The sequence below is a fragment of the Pundamilia nyererei genome, unplaced genomic scaffold, assembly GCF_000239375.1.
Source record: "Pundamilia nyererei isolate P.nyererei 1_Seehausen unplaced genomic scaffold, PunNye1.0 scaffold00063, whole genome shotgun sequence".
In the NCBI taxonomy this organism is placed as follows: Eukaryota; Metazoa; Chordata; class Actinopteri; order Cichliformes; family Cichlidae; genus Pundamilia; species Pundamilia nyererei.
The window spans coordinates 1,932,767-1,952,555 of NW_005187464.1; the positions used below are offsets into that span (position 1 = coordinate 1,932,767).

At 39.5% G+C, this 19,789-nt stretch overlaps 1 protein-coding gene across 1 annotated transcript in view; it reads right to left on the bottom strand.

Moving 5' to 3' along the window:
* sppl3 (signal peptide peptidase 3) overlaps positions 1–19,789 on the bottom strand; it is a 39,841-nt gene that overhangs the window by 11,751 nt on the left and 8,301 nt on the right. The window contains exon 2 of the mRNA XM_005735304.1: positions 701–778. Within this exon, the coding sequence (XP_005735361.1) occupies positions 701–778 (78 nt within the window). The remainder of the gene's footprint in view (positions 1–700; positions 779–19,789) is intronic.

Genomic DNA, 19,789 nt, shown 5'->3' on the forward strand with positions numbered 1-19,789 from the left:
TCTGGCTGCAGTTTAAAGACTTTTTTGTCTCGGTCTCGTTTCGACTTTGTCTTGGTCTTGATACCCTCTGGTCTTGGTTACAAGTCTAACAGGAGCCCATTCCCCCACCCCCAGGCAACCACGGCTCTCTAGGGAAACATTAACATTCCCTGTGTGGTTGTGAGTAGTTGCTGGAGGTTGCTTGTTGTCACTAGGTAAATTTGGTCACAAAGGGTTATACAGTGCTAACTGAAAACCTTTGATTGCTTTGGTCACATAAAGACTGCCGCAGTCAACAGTAAAGCCCCTCAGGTACCCAGTATGGAGACAAATTTAGACTACGTGAAAATTCATAGGGACTGTTTTGTGGGCTGACTGGTAAAACACTGTGAAAGTGTTATCATCATTTTGATCATTAATTAAATTATGTCCAGTTTTAATGATAGATTACACCTGTTATTACTGGGATGGGAGAAGATAATATATCCATACAGATTAATCACAAAATATAAATTAGAGAGATGTCGTAATTTTGCTGTTTGCTAATCCAAACAATTAAACTAGAACTTGAGCATTTTTACTGACTTGAACACAAACAAAAATTTTTATTAAAACAAACAAACAAACAAACAAACAAACAAAAACAAAAAAAACACCTACATTTTACTGCTCATCTACTGTAATAGAAACACTAAAAACCCCTTTTGCTATTAACACTCACCTGAAGCTGCCATAGACAATGAGCAGAATGGAAATGAGGAAGGTGGACACCTGACTGGAGTCAACTAGGGAGTACGCCCTATAGAAGAAAGAGAGACATACAAACATTACTTACGGCACAAATGACTACGCATGGACATTTAACAACAACAACAAAAGCACAACTGTCTCATTATTAACACAAGATTACTGCTATGTACTGTTGAAGAGCAGAAACACATGAATCTGATAATTAACTGTGCTGCTGTCGATATTTATTTTACCACAGCTTAAGTTTTCAAATTCCTAACACTCAGATGCTGTTGTCAAGCGATTATACTTGATGCTTGTGTGTGTTTATGTTCTGTACTCTCCGGTCACAGCTGTCAGGGCAAAACTCTGGGCTCCATTCACTACATTCAATAGTGAACAGCATATAAAAAAGTATTAAATAGACCAATGCCAGCAACCTCAATGACATCTCACAAACAGAACTGCTAAGAATATGAGGAATATGCGATGAGTTTCACTGCTATAGCAAAGTGGCTGCTGTTCTGGAGAGCAGTCTCACAACTGTGATGCTGATGGGATTTGTTTAACTAAAAATACAGCGGTGTGGCCTCTAACACTTGGCATTATTAGACTTGATATTTCATCAGTTTAAATGTTTTTTTAATAAGTGCTAAGACATGCAGCAGCCAGGAAAAGGAGACTGAAAACAAGTGTCACATGCTTCAAAGTATGAGCGAAAAGAAAAGAAAACACCAAAGTCTCTCTTTTTTTAACCACAAGGGTTAACAACAAAAGTCAGGATGATGCAGCAGGAGACAACAATGTGGAGGAGTTAACTTGAGTGAAAAACTTAAAAAAAAAAAAAAAAAAAAAAAAGAGTTTAGGTACTGCTTTTGCTGTAAAAACAAATCAAACCTTTGTGGTGAAATGCTTCTGCTAGAATCCATATAAATAATAAAGATGTGGTTCGATGACCATTTTTTCCAAGGGTAGCCGCATAAGCAGAGACCACCTTCACTAACAGCCCTGAAACATTACTGAAACTGCTCCTCTAAGGCTTTCAAGGGGTAAAGAGTTAACATTTTTTATTTTGTTGTGTAAAACAGAGTGTCAGTGGGCACTTAAAAGTTCAGAAAATGTTTGAATGTCTTTAACTATTAAATTTATTCATTGCGCCAAATCCAGCTGCTCATTAGGCCTTTCTGGTTTGATCAGAAAAGAAAACAGTGGTCCATACACCTGAAAGTCCTGAAAACACATTGTGAATTCTGTCTTGAGTCTACGGATGTATCCATGTATTTCCACAGTGCTGTTGCTGCGCCGAGCACATTTGAAGTGTCGGAATGTGGAAATTTCAACATCGCTTGAAAAGGTGCCAGCTAGCAACGTCCCTCTCACCGGTAGGCTAAGTTATCTTTAGCCAACTACAAGTTGAATCTGGTAGTTGGAGTTGTCAGCTAAAATACCATCATTAAGAAGCGGCACAACTAATGTGTGCGATGTGCACCGCTGGCCCAGCCATTTATTTTTTAATGCACCTTCTCAGATTAATTCACTGCGTGTCGTGCCCAGGGCTGGACTGGGACAACAAAAAAAAAAAAAAAAAAAAAAAAAAAAAAATCGGCCCGGGCATTTTGACTAAAGACTGGCCCACCAGGTATTATAGGAAAAGCCATAAAGCCTTTAAATGAAAACGAACGCTGTTGTGACAGTGATGTACAGTCCTGTGATCTCTATACATTTTACATGAGATGAAAACTTTGGTTGTAAGATTCAGATAATTATTTACTTAAAGCCAGACATTTTAAATGAGAATAAGAAAGAAGAAAGAAAAGCATTTCTTTGTGCCCCCCTTTCCCTGTCAATGCCCCAGCTGGCCCCCTGGCAAAACTTTGCTAGACCCGCCCCTGCACAGTTACCAGCTGTCAGCTACTTAGAAAAGGATCCTGGTGTTATTTGTCTCTCAGAAACAGTTCACAACTTCCCTTCAACTCATTCATGTCACCTAAAAGGCAAACCTGTTTCTCCATCACTTGTTCAGCTCTGATGATTCAGTAACATCAGGACATCTCCTGGTTTCATCTTCATGTTTCCCTCTCACCAGATAAGCAAACCGATATCATGACCAGCAGCCTTTACAGCTGTGGCTCCAGCAAACATCAGCTGATACTAGAAATGAATATTACCGTAATTGTCGGGCTATAAGCCGCTACTTTTTGCACAAGCTTTGAACCCTGCGGCTTTTAGTCAGGTGCAGCTTTTCTATGGATTGTCCATGATTTTTGTCATATCGTAAGAGGATTTGTTTTGTTTGTTCCGCTTTTGTACGCGCTACGTTGCCTGGCGGAAGGATCGGGGTTCAAGAGTGGTATGTTGGTCACATGTCCATCCGCCAGGCAACATAGTGCCGTACAAAGTAGCGCTACGCGTTCAGCTGGAGGCGTAAATAATGATAGGCGATAAACTTGCGAAAAGCAAGTTATGCTCAACTCCACCAGTGGATTCTGACAGCGTGGAAAAGTGTGAAAACATCCACGATCACCAACGGATTTCGAAGGGCTGGACTGCTGCATGATGGAGAGGAGGACACCGCCACGGCCCTTCCGAGGGTGTTCGACTCTGACACTGACAACGAGGATTTCTTTGGTTTTGAAAGTGACAACGAAGGAGAGAAGCTGAGAGTGGATGACGAAGCCATCATGAGCCTGTTCGTATCCGACACTGGAGAAGAGGACTTTGGTGGTTTTAGTGCGCAGGAAGAAGAGAAAGATGGTGGTGAATGACTGACTTTTCTACTTGTTAAAGCCGTGTCACTGCACCTGAGCCTAAAAGGTAGTCCGAATCTATTTTTCTGGTGTGCTATAGGTTACTGTTATGTACTAGCGAATGAGAGAAGAAGATGCAGCTGATAGCGTAAAGACAGAAAAACTCAAGCTTTGTGTCTTTTTCCATTCTAGCTGAAGTCCGGGACAAACTGTTCCTTTTCAGCTCAATACGAAACGCGTAATAATTTCTCTGAATACGGGACGATCCTGTTTTTTTACAGGACAGTTGGCAACTCTGCTAACAAACCTTATGAATAAAATAAAGTTCACTATCAGTAACATCATAGCACCCAGCCAGCTGTATAGAAACTTCATCATGCTAGCTAGTACACAGTACGAGTTATTGTAACTGACTGTAAAAAGTCAGCACAATGAAAATAAACTACACCTAAACTTGGTTTATACCCGACCCAGATAGACTGCAGGGTCATAACTTTCTACCTAAAGTTCAGTTCACCTGACACTCGGACCGGCGGCTGCCTCAGGTCTCGCCCTCCTCCTGCCTCCTCTTTCCCTCATCCACCCACTGGCCTCTGTGAGCTCCGCCATAGCCACCACCAAACAACGAACTTATTTTTACACATCGGCCATCATCTGGCCAATCCACCACCTTACATTATTTATATCGTTACAAAAACAAACAAACAAACAAAAAAAAGAACCATCGGCCCGTAAAAATGAAAAATCACAATCGGCCCATCGCACAAATGCCCGGTATGCCCTATGGCCAATCCAGCTATGGTCGTGCCATCAGTTAACCCTTCGCGTGCCACACGGTTGCCAACCCCTGCTCTAAATGCACCACTCACTCTTATGTCAATCAACGCTATCCCGTACTTTCATTAGTGCCAGCTTTGCTTGTCTTGAAGTTTAGAAAAGTTTAACTTGGGATTTGCCCACTCTTCAGTTTTTTTAATATACTTTTGCTTGTTGCACAAGTTGAATTCTCACTTGATGTGATCTGACAACTCGTACCAAAAGAGAAATTGTTTAAAAGTGATTTTAGCTTTTGTGAGGCTTCCTAGCCTCTCCTTTTTTAGCTAAAGGAGAAGAAAATATTCACTAAAATACAAGCATTACCAAAAAGAAGGGGGAAAAAAAAAACAAAAAAAAAAAACTATCACACCAGCAAAACAAATAAAGTTATGAAACAAAACATGTTGAGTTGACAAGGATTATTTAGTGAGTCAGGATGCATGTGATTACTGTCAAATTTACTCAAAGTTCAATTATGGAAGAGGAAATATGAGCTTCAGAGCTGGTATATTACAGGGGAAGAAAGTTCAGCCCTTAGATTTGCTAGACTGTGGTGAATTGTGTAAATAAGCCTCTCTCTGAGAATAAAAGGTGGTTTTCCTGCTGGATTCTACTCTGTAATCAATTCACCCATAGAGACATACAAACCATTGGTGATGTCCGAATAAATTATGGCTGTGCTGTTCTTTCCATGGAGTATTATTTTTTAAATCATCATACTCTAAACATAGCAAAAACAGACTCTAGCTGAAAATGGCAATTTGTGTGACTCCTTTCAGACTCTATACCTGACAATGGAAAAATTGGCTGTGGCAATTTTATCACCATGAGACACATTTGTCCCAGCAAAGTAGCACGGCACCAACAGCAACCACAAAAATGATAAACTGAGTGGAGCAAGTTTAATGCTTGGAAATAAAATAATGAAGTCTGCAGACTGTACCAGCAAGTGTAAACTAACTGGGCAGCATGTCCATTCTATACAAAGGTACAGCATTGTGCATTGTGCATACAAAGGGAACTGGGTCAGCAGAGTTCAGTTAACCATCACAGTGGCCTGTTAAAGAATAAGAATAAAATGAACAAAAAAAAATATCCCCGTTTATCACTACATAACCAAACATGCAACAGAACTGGAAAAGAATCTGAATAAATTAATTATGACCACCCTACATCCCACTGAAGCTGCACAATACTGTTGAGCCGCATAACCATGAGCATATGTTCCCCTGAGATGACCGGACCTCATAATGCACACACACCAAAGGAGCGAATGAAACCAATTCGACAGCAGAATCTGAATTGCTAATTTTGCTGCATGTTAAAATGAGAACTCAGGAAAAGCAAGTTATTGATTATGAAAATCAATGAGGCCAATGGGACAGAGTTGAAGGCACACTGGAAACTGTATACTAAAGAAGGGGGTGTGAATTAAAAAAAAAGAAAAGAAAGAACTGTACTAATGTTAAGTTCAGGTTTTAGGTGTTATGTTTATTGGTGTAGTTTAAAAGCAAATGACTGGCACATTGAGGTTTTATAAAAGCTGAGCTTGCACTAAATACTAGCTTTGAACCTATATTAGATCCATCAACATCTGAACATCTGAAATTTCACTGTGTGTATAACAATTCCTGATCGGACTGAAATGCATAAGCCAACACTCCAGATAGAAAATATAAATCATGCATTTGGTTCCTAGAATACTCTGTAACATAAAAGACACAGTGTTTTTCAGTTTTATTAAATAGCCGAGGAACAGATTGAGCACAACAACGCAATAGCCCTCTGCTCAGTCACTATTAAAAATATGATCCACACAACTCAGCCTGAAAGCAGCAGGAATCATAGTTATGCACAATGACAGATGCATTGCACTTATTTTGATAAAGGGTGAGCATGGTTTTAAAACTTCAGATATCCATCTATCCATTTCAGTTTGTTAATCAGTCATGATTAGAGTTCTGCATCTAATCTGGATGTTTGCACATTAAACAGTGGCAGCTGTTTTCAAACAAATGTTTACCCAGGCTTTTATTTTGATCTTCGTCCCATATCAATATGCGGCACATCCTTGACATGCAACCTTATTATGCAGTCAAAAACTAGGCTGGTATTGTAATTTGCCTGCCGTAGTACGAGGTGCAAATTTGACCCAAATCCTACCCGTGTGTCTCCTGTCAAACTCTGGTCATGGATGAGGAATGCAGAGTGTATTTAAAAGTGCTGTTGAATTTAATGTTTGCTAAAGAGTAAATGAAATAAAAATATACAGAGAAAGAAATAAGGTGTTAAAAAAGAGAAAACATACAAACACACAGTGTCAGAAACTATATGTGGACTATATGTACGACATTTAAAAGTAATATAATATAGTATCACTTCGTAGTGTTTCAAATGTTTCTCACACCTGATGCCAGCAGCTACATCCTCTTTGGTTATTATGAAACAACACTGAATGGATGCAAAAATGATTTCCTTTGCAACATCCTGTATTATACACATTACATTTCCGTTTGTGTTGTCAGCACCAGCAAAATGTGAAAGCTATATTATAATATATAGCAATCATAACTAACTGAAAATCTGCATTTTTGAAGCCAATTTCGTGAGCTATACTTCAAGAGCGACAATGAACAAATGCAATCTTGGATGTTTTATCTCTGTAGTGTGCACCATAATGCCTCTCAGCTTTAATTAAATCAAACAATCCTTGGATATTTTTGTGTTTGTTTTTGTTTTTTTAATTAAAGCCAGTAGAAGATAAGTTTGAGAGCAACTCCATAGGTTGAATGTTATAAGTAACAGTTTCCTTGAATTGGTTATTGGTACATATACCGTAGTACACACAGTGTCAACACAGATGAAATACTCCAACACCACGTACACGAACCGAGATCCAGTTCATCAACATTAATTGGCTGAGGTCCAGCCCAGGAAATATCTACCAGCTACACCCACGTCTCGGCAGCCACCTGTCAGACTATGCTGCCACACCTCCAACAGAATTTAGATTTTGTACAATTCAAAACAGGTCAGCTATTAAAACTGGGGGATGTAAAATTGATCCTGCTGGAAAGATGGACATTTTAAGATGGGAGTCTATGAGAGCTGACTTGCTTTTGGAACAAGGTTCTAGTGGAGGAACTGCTGTTTTTGGCCCATGCTGACTTTATTTTACAGGCCTGAACTGACCCGAATGTAAAGCTTATCACACACACACTATCATGATATAAAGGGGATGCATTTTTAGTTTGGCTGTGCAATTACAAAGATTTATTTTCTGCTGGCATGCAGTTGAGTTGTATAATTATTTTTCCTCCAAACACTGATAGAACATTTAGCATAATGGGCCCTTTATACTCAGTTCTCATCCTTGCGAGTTGCACCGGACGCCAGAAGTGACATGACTTCCATTGGCACAAGCTGCACTTTGGTGTTCTGGTATAATGTTGGGCAACGATAAGAAAATGAAATATAGTGATAGAATATGGGTAAAACGTGCATGTGCAGTGCCTTTGTTTTCATACGCACATGGTGGAAAAAACATGGCGGCGAAGGAGAACGAGAAGGGCGAAAGCGGATCGTTGAATGAAACGGATGAACCAGAATGGTTTGTAAAAATGCTGCAACTTCAGTGGTGTGGAACTGGTTTAGCTTTCGTCCGTCAGATACACAACAAAGCACTATTTTGGTAGAGCATGCTAGCCGGCCGTCATTATTACCGTGTTTTTTGGTGTTTTTAAAATCAATCCTTTGATTTTTCTGAAAATCAACAGTGCCCCTTATAATCCCGTGTGCCTTATGTATGAATTCTGGTTGTGTTTACTGACCTCGAAACGATTTTATGCGGTACACGGCGCTCGAAAATCTGTCAAATGTTTTACCACCGCTTGATGGATTGGCAGAGCATTACGGCTATTGTAGGCAGGAGCCTCGCAGAGTGATACGTACTGTGCTTCAACATAATATTACTGTATTGTGTGTCTATAACCTCTTTTTAAGTTTTGTGGATATTATACATGGTTATGCTGAGGATATGTCGGCCAATTTCCACTGGAAATGCCTTTTGGTTAAACAGTCAGCAAGGAATTTGCATTTGCACTGATAAATTTTTATATAACTTTAATACACAAAAAACAGCTGCTTGTTTAAGTGAAAATACATTGATACATTGATTTTTTGCACTAATAAAGTTGTGGAGTTGTAAAGTATTTTGTCTAGTGTCAATTATATCGTCAGTTATATCTTTAATCACAAATTTTCAAATGTATATCGTGATAAATATTTTGGATCATATCCCCCTGCTCTAGTTCTTACTCTGCAAAAGTGAAAAAAAGCAAGACCGTTGTCGCTTTCATTTATTCAGTGGTACAGAAACTTCTACTGGGTCTCTGAGTCTGGAACACTAACATACAGTTCACTGTGGAAACGGGACACTAGGACAGCACTGCATCATACAGCATTACAATGGAGGTTGGTATATTTGACTCTAGGTGCGGGTTAAAACAACATGGTCAGTTTGGTTTCGAGCATTCATAAAGTGATAAGGGAAAGCTGACTTTGTTTTACAACACACCAATGAGGTCACTGCTCCACTGTCAACACAGCAAGCAGACAGACAGCTAGTTTAATCTCCCACAGACCTAATTCATATTCTAGCATCGAACTGGTTCGTCTGAATTCTGTGCACAGAAGCCTGTAGAACATGGGTGAGATAGATGAATGGAACATTTAAAAACAAAATACAATCCCGGACTGTTGAGGCCTGGACGGTAGCCCGAAGTGCCATAAGACGTCCTTGTTCGCTGACAGACTAGGTTTTCAATAACAATTCCAATACCATTCTTAATCAAAGCAGTTGCATGTAGGACTGGGCGATATATCGACTTTTTAAATATATTGATATATTTTTAGACGAGATATGAGATGTGACAATATCGTAACGCTATAGTATGTGTTAAATTAGAATTATACTTGAGGAGCTGCAAGTTTGCCTGTCTTTCGTCCACTTTTGTCTCTACGCAACGTTACTCTGCCTCGCCTCTCTCCTTCACTGAACACAACTCCCCCTCTCCCATTGCTTCACCTGCAGGCAACGACAAGATGGACATGGCAGCTATCAAAGAGGAGCTGGTCGGTAAAAAGTAAACATTTGGAGATTAATGCTACCAGCACTAAAATGGTAATCTCATTAAAACGACGTTAACGCCATAACTGCATTAATGCGTCAATGCGGCTGGACGGCGTCAACACGTTAACGAGCCAACCGGGCTAACACATTGACACCATGCAGCCCCACGCACGGGGGCTGCCCGGCCTAAAACCCTTTCATTTTCTCAAAAATCGACAGTGTATGAATTCATACAACCAGAATTATGTATGAATTCTGGTTGTGCTTACTGACCGCAAACCGCTTTTATATCAGAATCAGAATACTTTATTAATCCCTGGGGGAAATTATTTTTGTTACAGTGCTCCATTTTAAACCAACATTAAGACAAGACAGACAATACACTAACTAAGAATAGTACAATATATACATATATACACATACATACTTCACTCATAAATAAATAGTTGGAAAAGAAACATGTGTAGTTGTAGCAGCAAACAGTGTGTTAAGTGGATGCGTTGTACAGGGAGATGGCCACAGGCAGGAAAGACTTCCTGTGTCGTTCAGTGGTGCTTTTCGGTAATCTCAGTCTCTCACTGAACGTGCTCCTGTGACTGACCAGCATGTCATGGAGTGGGTGGGAGGTGTTATCCAACATAGTCTTTATCTTGGACAGCATCCGCCTCTCCGACACCACCTTGAGGGTGTCAAGCTCCATCCCCACAACATTACTGGCCTTACGGATTAGTTTATTAAGTCTATTGGCATCTGCGACCCTCAGCCTGCTCCCCCAGCATGCAACAGCATAGAGGATCGCACTGGCCACAACAGACTCATAGAAAATCCTCAGCATTTTCTGGCAGATGTTGAAGGACCTCAGTCGCCTCAAAAAATAGAGACGACTCTGGCCCTTCCTGTAAAGTGCTGTGGTGTTTTTAGCCCAGTCCAGTTTATTGTCAATGTGAACTCCAAGGTATTTATAGTCCTCCACAATGTCAACACTGACCCCCTGGATTGAAACAGGGGTCAAGTGTTTCCTGGTCTTCCTGAAGTCCACGATCAGTTCCTTGGTCTTTGCCACGTTGAGCTGCAGATGATTCTGCTCACACCACGTGACAAAGGAGTCGACCACAGCCCGGTACTCTGTCTCATCATCCCTGCTGATGCATCCAACCACCGCAGAGTCATCAGAAAACTTCTGAAGATGGCAGGTCTCTGTGCAGTGGCTGAAGTCTGTGGTGTAGAGGGTGAAGAGGAAGGGGGAGAGGACAGTCCCCTGTGGTGCCCCTGTGTTGCTGATCACCTTGTCAGACACACACTGTGGGAGACGTACATATTGTGGTCTTCCTGTCAGGTAATCAACAATCCAGGACACCAGAGAAGCATCCACCTGCATCGCTGCTAACTTATCACCCAGGAGGGTCGGCCTGATGGTGTTGAAAGCACTGGAAAAGTCAAAAAACATGACCCTCACAGTGCTCGCCGGCTGGTCCAGATGGGTGTAGACACGATTGAGCAGGTAGATGATGGCGTCCTCAGTTCTGAGACGAGGCTGATAAGCGAACTGAAGGGGATCCAGATGTGGTCTTACAATGGGTCGCAGCTGGTCCAGGATGAGCCTTTCCAGGGTCTTCATGATGTGGGAGGTCAGTGCCACGGGCCTGTAATCCTGGGGGCCACTGGGACGTGGCGTCTTTGGTACAGGGACGAGGCATGATGTCTTCCACATCACTGGGACCCTCTGCAGACTCAGACTCAGCATAAACAGTTTATGAAAGACTCCACTCAGCTGGGGGGCACAGGTCTTGAGGACGAGGGGACTCACTTCATCTGGTCCAGCAGACTTGCCTGAGTGAAGTCTCCTCATTTGCATCTCAACCTGGTATTGAGTGAAGGTGATGGGTGGGGGAGGGGTGTCAGGAATCTCACAGGAGGCAACATGTGAAGAGAGAGGCTGGCACAGTGGTGTGGCTCTGGATTCCAGGCTGACTACAGGTGAGGTTGTGGGGGTGGGAGCAGACACTGTGGTGTCGAATCTATTGAAAAACAGATTCAACTCATTGGCTCTATTCTCACCTCCCTCAGCTCCCCTGCTACACGGCGCTCAGCAATCTGTAAGCTACAAAGCCGCACCACTTGATGGATTGTTGGAGCATTACGGCTACCGTAGTCAGGAGCCTCGCGGAGTAATACCTACTGTGCTTCAACGTAATATTACCGCATTGTGTGTTTGTAAGGACCACAAATGGCACCAGTTAAGAGACATGGTTACAAAGAGGATTTCAAACTCCAAGCTGTCAGTCACATAGTAGAACACAGAGCTTTTTGTTATGCACAAAAACAACATTGTTTTATTTTATTTATGGAGAATTATTATTTAATAAATGCTGATAATTTATTTCTGAGTAATTTTTTCATGTACGCTGTATATTAATAAAAGTGCCTGTGTGAGATCTGGGACACAGCTTTGACTACGAACTCACTTTTTGTTCTTACTTTAGGGATTTAAAAAAAAAAAATAAAAATATCGAGATATATATCATATATCGCCATCCAGCAAAAGAATATCGAGATATGAATTTTGGGTCATATCGCCCAGTCCTAGTTGCATGCAGACCTGACCACTAAAGGCCAGGTCAACAGGCCACAATAAAGACTTTTGCTACTGTGAGGTATAGACGTTAAAGATTCAAGCATGCAAAATGAACATCTTACTCAGGTCTGGTCTAATACACACACACACACACACACACACACACACACACACACACACACACATAAATTAAACAGAAAAAAGGCAAGTCTTCCAGGACTAACATTAATCTTGCGAACAAGTTTTCCCATCAATTACATTAAGCGAGGCACTGGGTGTTTGACTTCCAATTAGGTAGCATTTAGTGTCTCACCTTTATGATCAATTATGGACATTAATGGACTACACCCAATATAAAAGGACACATTTCCTCTGCATTGGTACTGTAATGAGTTATCTTTCCATTTTGTGTTTGTTTGAGAATTTAGCATTGAAATGGATCTTGGTCAGATCCAGGCGGTTCTGGTCAGGCTTCATCTCTGATGTCCGACAGCCCATCATTCATCTTAACGTAACAAAGATTGCATCTAGGAGGGGTTTACAATTTTGGAGTCCAGTGACTAGTAAGCAAAAATAATAATGAGGTCAAAAATACATTCTTGAATTAATCTTTTTTTTTTTTTTTTTAAACAAAAAGAGAAAATCTCCTGCAAAAAGACATGTTTTAAAGTTTTGTAACTGCATGACGTATGCTAATGAAAAAATAAGTTGAATAACCAACTAACCAAGAATCTATCAGTTTGTATTAAGACATCAGGGATAATACTAGCTGTTGCACATACCTATTTAAGGCTGGCCTCAACATGTAACAATTTTACTCATTTAATCAGCACAGATGACCACCATTAAAATTTAAGCTTGATTAGGCGCCTGTCTCTCCAAATTAAAACAAATTGAGCTTTTCAGCTCTGAGAGGTTATCTTAGTGGTGCTTCTGTTCAGGACACATCCAACAGGTGCCAAACTCAGGTCAATGTGTGCTCTTAAATAGAAAATTCAGCAGGATTAGCTCTGTCTATACAGCTGTAAGATCTACTGAAGAAGCCCTCAAAATTCCTTATGATTTAACAGGATTATTTAAAAAGTGCAAAAGTCATTTAACACTTTAAGACCTACTATAGAACCAAGTCCGCCAGAGTTATCTTTATATTTTTGCATGCAGTAGTGCCATTTTTGGGAGCATTTCAAGTTGCTATACATCAATATAACCGTTATAGCCCAGATTTTAATAATATGTATGCATTAAGTCTACAATAACTACATATATTACAACAAAGTGCAATAAACTACAAAAAAATTGATAATACTTTTTTGGGTTTTAAGAGGTTTATCCCTCAAAATTGTAAATACAAAAAAGTTGCACAAAATAGTTTCTAATAACAGGAAATTTATTTTGAGTGTCTTCATAGTTTTATGTTTGAGCTGCACCAATTTTTATATACTGCTGGAGAAGTGAAAATAAATATTACAATGCAAATAAACACCATGTGCATCAAAATAAACTATTTCCAGCAGTGCAATTTGAGTTCTAAGCATCCCAGAAACTATTCAGAAAACTATGAACTCAAAAATGACTTTTAAAAATTATTGTGCTAGCTTACGTGGTTCTGGTTCTACAGGGATTTAAAAATAGTTACGCAAAACTGAGCATACCCGCTCCGACCGGTTTTAAAGGGTTAAGCATCATCGACTTGTACTGTAGATAAGTCTTAACAGGACTTTGTATTTATCCCTTTAAAAACCAGGTTTCCAGGTGTAAAGTTTCTTCTTTAATTTTTTAACTCTATTAACTTTTACTAAGGTATTCATTAATTAAAATAATCACATTAGTGTACATATGAACAATATTTTTAAAAAGTTTGTATTAAGATTATTTAAAAAAAAAAAAAAAAAGTGCAGGAAAAGTGCTTCAAACATCTAAAAGATGAGCTTAAACATTGCAAATACAATCATTGCATTTGCATTTAACATTCCATTAATGACATTGTGCTTTTAAATATTGCTGAAGATTTTGTGCTGTGTATAACACTACACACGTGCAGTATTAGATCAGTTTGCCAAGTGTTACATTAGCACTGCTAGCAGCAGTTAACCACCTTTCCTGTTGGTCAGCATCTACATATGTGCCTGTGCAGAATGTGGTTACACACAGCTTCAGTCTTGTTTACAGTATGTTAACTCTTGTAATATCTAACGTATAACCACTCATCTTTCAAAGCATTGTAGAACCGCACTAGTTCTCACAGCTGTCTGCCTACTTTCCATCACAAAGAGGGAGCAAGCACCACTGCCTGCCCTTAGACGGAAGACGAGATATTACAACCAATGGGTAATTTTGGATATCAATAAAATAAGAATCACTTGTTTACCTGACAAGTACTTCTGGTGCCGACTAGCAAAAGCAGCAATGTTTAAACATCTAGTTGACCAGATGTTTAAACATTGCTGCTCTTGCTAGTTGGCAAGAGCAAGTGTTTTAAATCCAGACTGAGCTTTTCTTTCACGACATGCAGTGTACAAGCATTTAAAGCACCGGCACCCTGACCCTGGAGCTGTGACGTCAAGTCTGCATTTGTCAGTTTCAATGACCCCCATATACATTAGGTGGTACTTGATCGTAATGGAAAATGGCCGAAACAGAGTAGGGTTGAGTTGAGCAGGTAGTAGTGAAAAAGGGCTATAAGACTTTAGGTTAGCATGCCAAACCTGAAGTGTCAGGTAGAAAGCTTGTTCTACAGGTTTGTTCTGAGAGAGAACATATATGTTGACATAAATCCACACACAAGTTGATCTCTGCTTTTCTCTCCTTTTGTTTTTTGTCAACTATTAAATGTGTCAGATTGGCACAACTAAAAGAAAAGTTATATTTTTTAAATATGCTGTAAATTTGATTGGATATGACAATCAGCAGATATGCAATGTAAAGTCTAATATTTTAGGAACAAAAAGCTCCAGCAAAAAGCAAAAAAAACAAAACCCAAACTTCTTAGTTTAAACAAATAATTCTTTACAAAGATTCTGCTGTACATCCCTTTACACCTACATGCTGCAGCATTATGTTATTATTTTGGAGTAAACTTCATAGTTCTTGCAATTATATAAATTACAGTAAAATAGAAGTACCATCAGGTCCTTAACTATTTGTACTGGCTTTCCACTCAAGTCTTGGGTCTTGTGGCATCTCTACACAAGGACACACTAATTACATGTGCAATAAAATATTCATGTTGCATATCATAGTGCCCCATCTTGCTATACAATATAGTTACGCTTCAGACATACAGATATTTTTAAAAACACGCAGGCACTCGTAACTCTACCGCAAATGTATCTCTGTGGTAAGTGAGCCTGTAGTTTGCTTCAGTTTTGCCTGTTAAACTGAGCAGTAACCCAACTTAAATCTTATGATTATTACGAGCGCCACTATCTTGTCTTCATTTTTCCTCAGCTTCCTAATCCTGTCCCATATTAATTTTTTTTTCTAAAAAACCTGAGCCTTTATTGCCTTTTTACTCTCATTTGTCAGTAACAAAAAGGAAATGCATGGGTACTTGAAATATAATATAACCTATTAATATAACCTTGAAACTATATGGCATTATCCCAAAAGGTTGATTCTGTTCATCTGGACATTTCGTCACCCACCCAAGTGACGAAACGTCCAGATGAACAGAATCAACCTTTTGGGATTTACTTACCTGGATGATTGGCATGCGTCAAGATATATAGCATTATTTTCTAACATTTTAGCCTGATCCACAATCTGAATTGACAAAAAAGTATTTTAACTAACTGAAAGTGTTTCAAAGATTAGACAGATGGATTCAGTTTTAGCATGGTGGCTAGCTAGTTAAATTCCTCAAGTGAACTAACTTGCTGAGACTCACACCGTTTAACTTGACTGCAAGACTGCACAGGCCTGTTATGCATAAACAGCACTGCACTACCGATGATACGCTGGCATTCAGGTAACTACTTGTTACCTGAATCATCCTTAACATCCTCCACCCTTAGGTCACACTGACACAGAAATGACATATGACTTGGGTGTAGGCTATGTCAATTATGGAGAGATGGTACTTTCTTGGAGAACTCAAAATGTTTCTGACATGTAAATTCAAGTATTTCCTTCTAGACACTTTTTCATTGTAATCTACCCATGTCAATACACCAAGATGGAAGCCTACATATTTCAATTTAAAGGAACCCTATTGAACATAACACTCTTCTTCACTGCAACACCATCCAAGTCATCTCAAGGAAAACATACCTACTGGGCAATTTTTATGCCTTTGGAGAAATTTCTCAGACTTGGAAGAATTCAAAAGCATGACAAAGGAGATGAAATCATGATTTAATTAAGGAAAGTGCCATCCCTCCATAATCGTCAGAGCCTAATTCCATGCTTTAGTATCTTCAAGATATGAACTGCTTAAGCCTTAAAACCTTAACAGAAAAAAAATGAAAGAATAACTTTCATCACTGAACCACTATCATCAGAAATCCAGGGACATAATTAACAGACATCTTAAAAGCTGAACCGTCACTAAGTGGAATCACTGAGTGGAATCACTGAAATGCCTCCTCTCCTATCATTTCAAAGAGCTCAAACAATAAGCAATAATCTTGCACACAGTTTTCAGGCCAGCAAACCTAATCACACTTGGCATCACCTAAAAGGAAACTTAAGATGTTGGTAAATGCAGACAGTGTAACACCATTTCAGATATATTTTACCCATCCACATATTGGTAAAACGTTCCTTATCAAACAATTCATAAACTAAACTACAGTACAACATCAGTAATCTGTATTCTTGAATGCCCCAATGGTCAAGCTTATACTGAAAAAACAAAGAGCAGTCAACCAGTGAACTTCAGAACATATTAGACGCATGTATACTGGGAACTAGGGCTGGGCGATATATCGAGTTTTTTAAAAATATCGATATATTTTCATACGAGATATAAGATGTGACAATATCGTTTATATCGATATAGTCTATGTTACGTTATAATTATACTTGTGGAGCCGCAGGTTTGCCTCTCTTTCGTCCACTTTTGTCTCTATGCTGCGTTACTCGGCCTCGCCTCTCCTTCACTGAACACAACTCCCCCTCCCCCATAGCTTCATCTGCAGGCAATGACAAGATGAAAGCGGAAAATCTCCGTTAGCGAGTTACCGCGGATCGTCCCGTGCGTGGGGCTGGACGGCGCGTGCTAACGAGCTAACCGCGCTAACGAGCTAACCGCGCTAACGACATGCAGCCCGGAGGAGCTGCACGGCCTAAAATCCTTTCATTTTCTCAAAACTCGACAGTGCGCCTTATGTATGAATTCTGGTTGTGCTTACTGACCGCGAACCGATTTTATGTGGTACACAGCGCTCAGCAATCTGTCAAAAATGTTTTAATATGACTTTGCTAAGCTACGGAGCTGCACCGCTTGATGGATTGTCGGAGGATTACAGCTACCGGGGAGGAGCCTCGCGGAGTGATACGTACTGTGCTTCAACGTAATATTACCGTACTGTGTGTGTATAAGGAGCACAAATGGCACCTGTTCAGAGACGTGGTGCAGCTGTGAAATCTGTCTTTGTTATTATGCTCAGCGTCTATTAGTTTACATTTTGACTGCACAATTGTGAGCTTTTTGTTATGCACAAAAACAACATTGTTTTCTTTTATTTATGGAGCATGATTATTTAATAAATGCTGATAATTTATTTCTAAGTAATTTCTTCATGTACATCTACGCTGTATGTAAATAAAAGTGCCCGTGTGACATCTGGGACACAGTGTGACTAAGAACTCTCTTTTTGTTCTTAACTTATGGCTTTAAAAAAAAAAAAAAATCGAGATATATCTTATATCGCCATCCAGCTAAAAAATATCGAGATATGAATTTTGGGTCATATCGCCCAGCCCTACTGGGAACTTGGAGTAGTTACAGCCAAACACTACCAAGAAGCTAAACATCTGTCCCTTGCCACTCTGCATTTCATTGGATTTGACTTCTCAGAAAGAGGTGTATTGGGTCTCAACACTCAACACAATGATGCCTGCTGGACTGAATGATGATTTTAGTTTAAAATGTTTTCTGAGAACAAGTTTATATAAAAATACAGAATATTTACAATAAAACTAATAACCCAAGACATAATCATACTCAGTCATATATATCACTATATCATTAGTTTGTTTTCTTTAATGCTCTAACAGAAAAAAAATGCCACTTATTATACCTTTGAGTACTTGACACTGGACACAAATAACTGTGTTATCCTCCTAATATTTTATTATTAGCCATAGCTGCTAGTTCCTAGCTTAATGATGTTGGCTACTGTGGCTATTGGTTAACTGCTAATAGTGAAATGGCTACTGTTAATGTGATCTCTGGCTTTGTTAACATTTATGAAACTGTTTAACAACTTTGCTGGCAACTTTGCTGTCCTCTCAAAATTCGACAATGCTCAGCAATAAAGTGTTGCTGAGCATTGTGTAGTGGTCATGTGTTCGGCAAATAGTGAGGTGAGGAATTTGACTGGAGGCAAAGATGGCACTGTTGCCATCGGTACTTTTGCTTTATCTAATCAGATCTGTCATTTTTAGCTTATTATTATCTACGTATTATTTTTTAAACAACTTTACTCAAAAATATGTGAATTTACAAGTAATTCAATTGCTGATGGCACAAAACTATTTAACGTTAGTTTCCAGAGGAATGAGATGTAGTACTCTTCTTGCAGTCATCTGTCAGCTGACAGAAAGAAACATTATACCAGAGGATATACAGTAGTCATATACGTACAAACACAAACACACACACACACACACACACACACACACACACAAAAAGGCCAATACACTTTTACTGCCCCCTTTGGATATTGTTGCTGCCACTCTTCCCACCCACAACTGGGCTGCTTAAACTAAAATAATAAGTTTAATAGCTTTTTACCAATATAGGTCTTGATCGTGATTATAAAAACGAGCACTGTTGCTGTCAACTTAAGAAAAAAAAATTAAAGCTCAGGTTAAGTGAAAGAAAATTAACGGTCTTAGCTAGGGCTGCACGATTAATCGTTAGAAAATTGCGATCTCAATTCATACTTATGTGCGATCTCATTTCCAAATGACAACAATTTTTTAAAAAAAGACGATGATTGTACCGCATTTTGATCTGGGTACAATCTGCATGAAAACAAGCGCTCACTCTTCCTGCTCAACAAATGACAAGGGCAGAGCCTTATACCACGTGATACAGAAGCTGGCTGCTGAAATTGGCAGGGGAAAAAAACAACGGAGAGCACGTCAGGGATGACAAGAAAGTGACTGGAGAAAATTTGTCCCGGTCAACCACCCAAACATCAATAATGGGAACCTTATGCAGCGCTTCCCTATACCCGTCGAACTCCCGCAGGCACAAAGAAATTATGGAAGCTATCACTTATCACCAGTGTTGGGTAAGTTACTTTAAAATAGTAACTTAGTTACATTACTAGTTACTTCTCTCAAAAGTAACTTAGTTACTTCAAGTTACTCGTTACTTTCAAAGTAACTAGTTACTAGGGAAAGTAACTTTGGTTTTACTCAGAATTCTCTTGTTAATGTGTTTCTTCCATAACTTTGCCAGTCTTCTAGCTTGCTTACTTGCCACAAGTGCACTGTGCCACCTACCAATAGAAAGGAAAATATAATGTATAATGTATAATGCATATTTCTACGAGAGAAATCCCACGCCTGGACCATCATTGACTGCTGCCATGATTCTAGCCTACGTCACAGCGTCATGTGCGCCTTTTACATCCAACA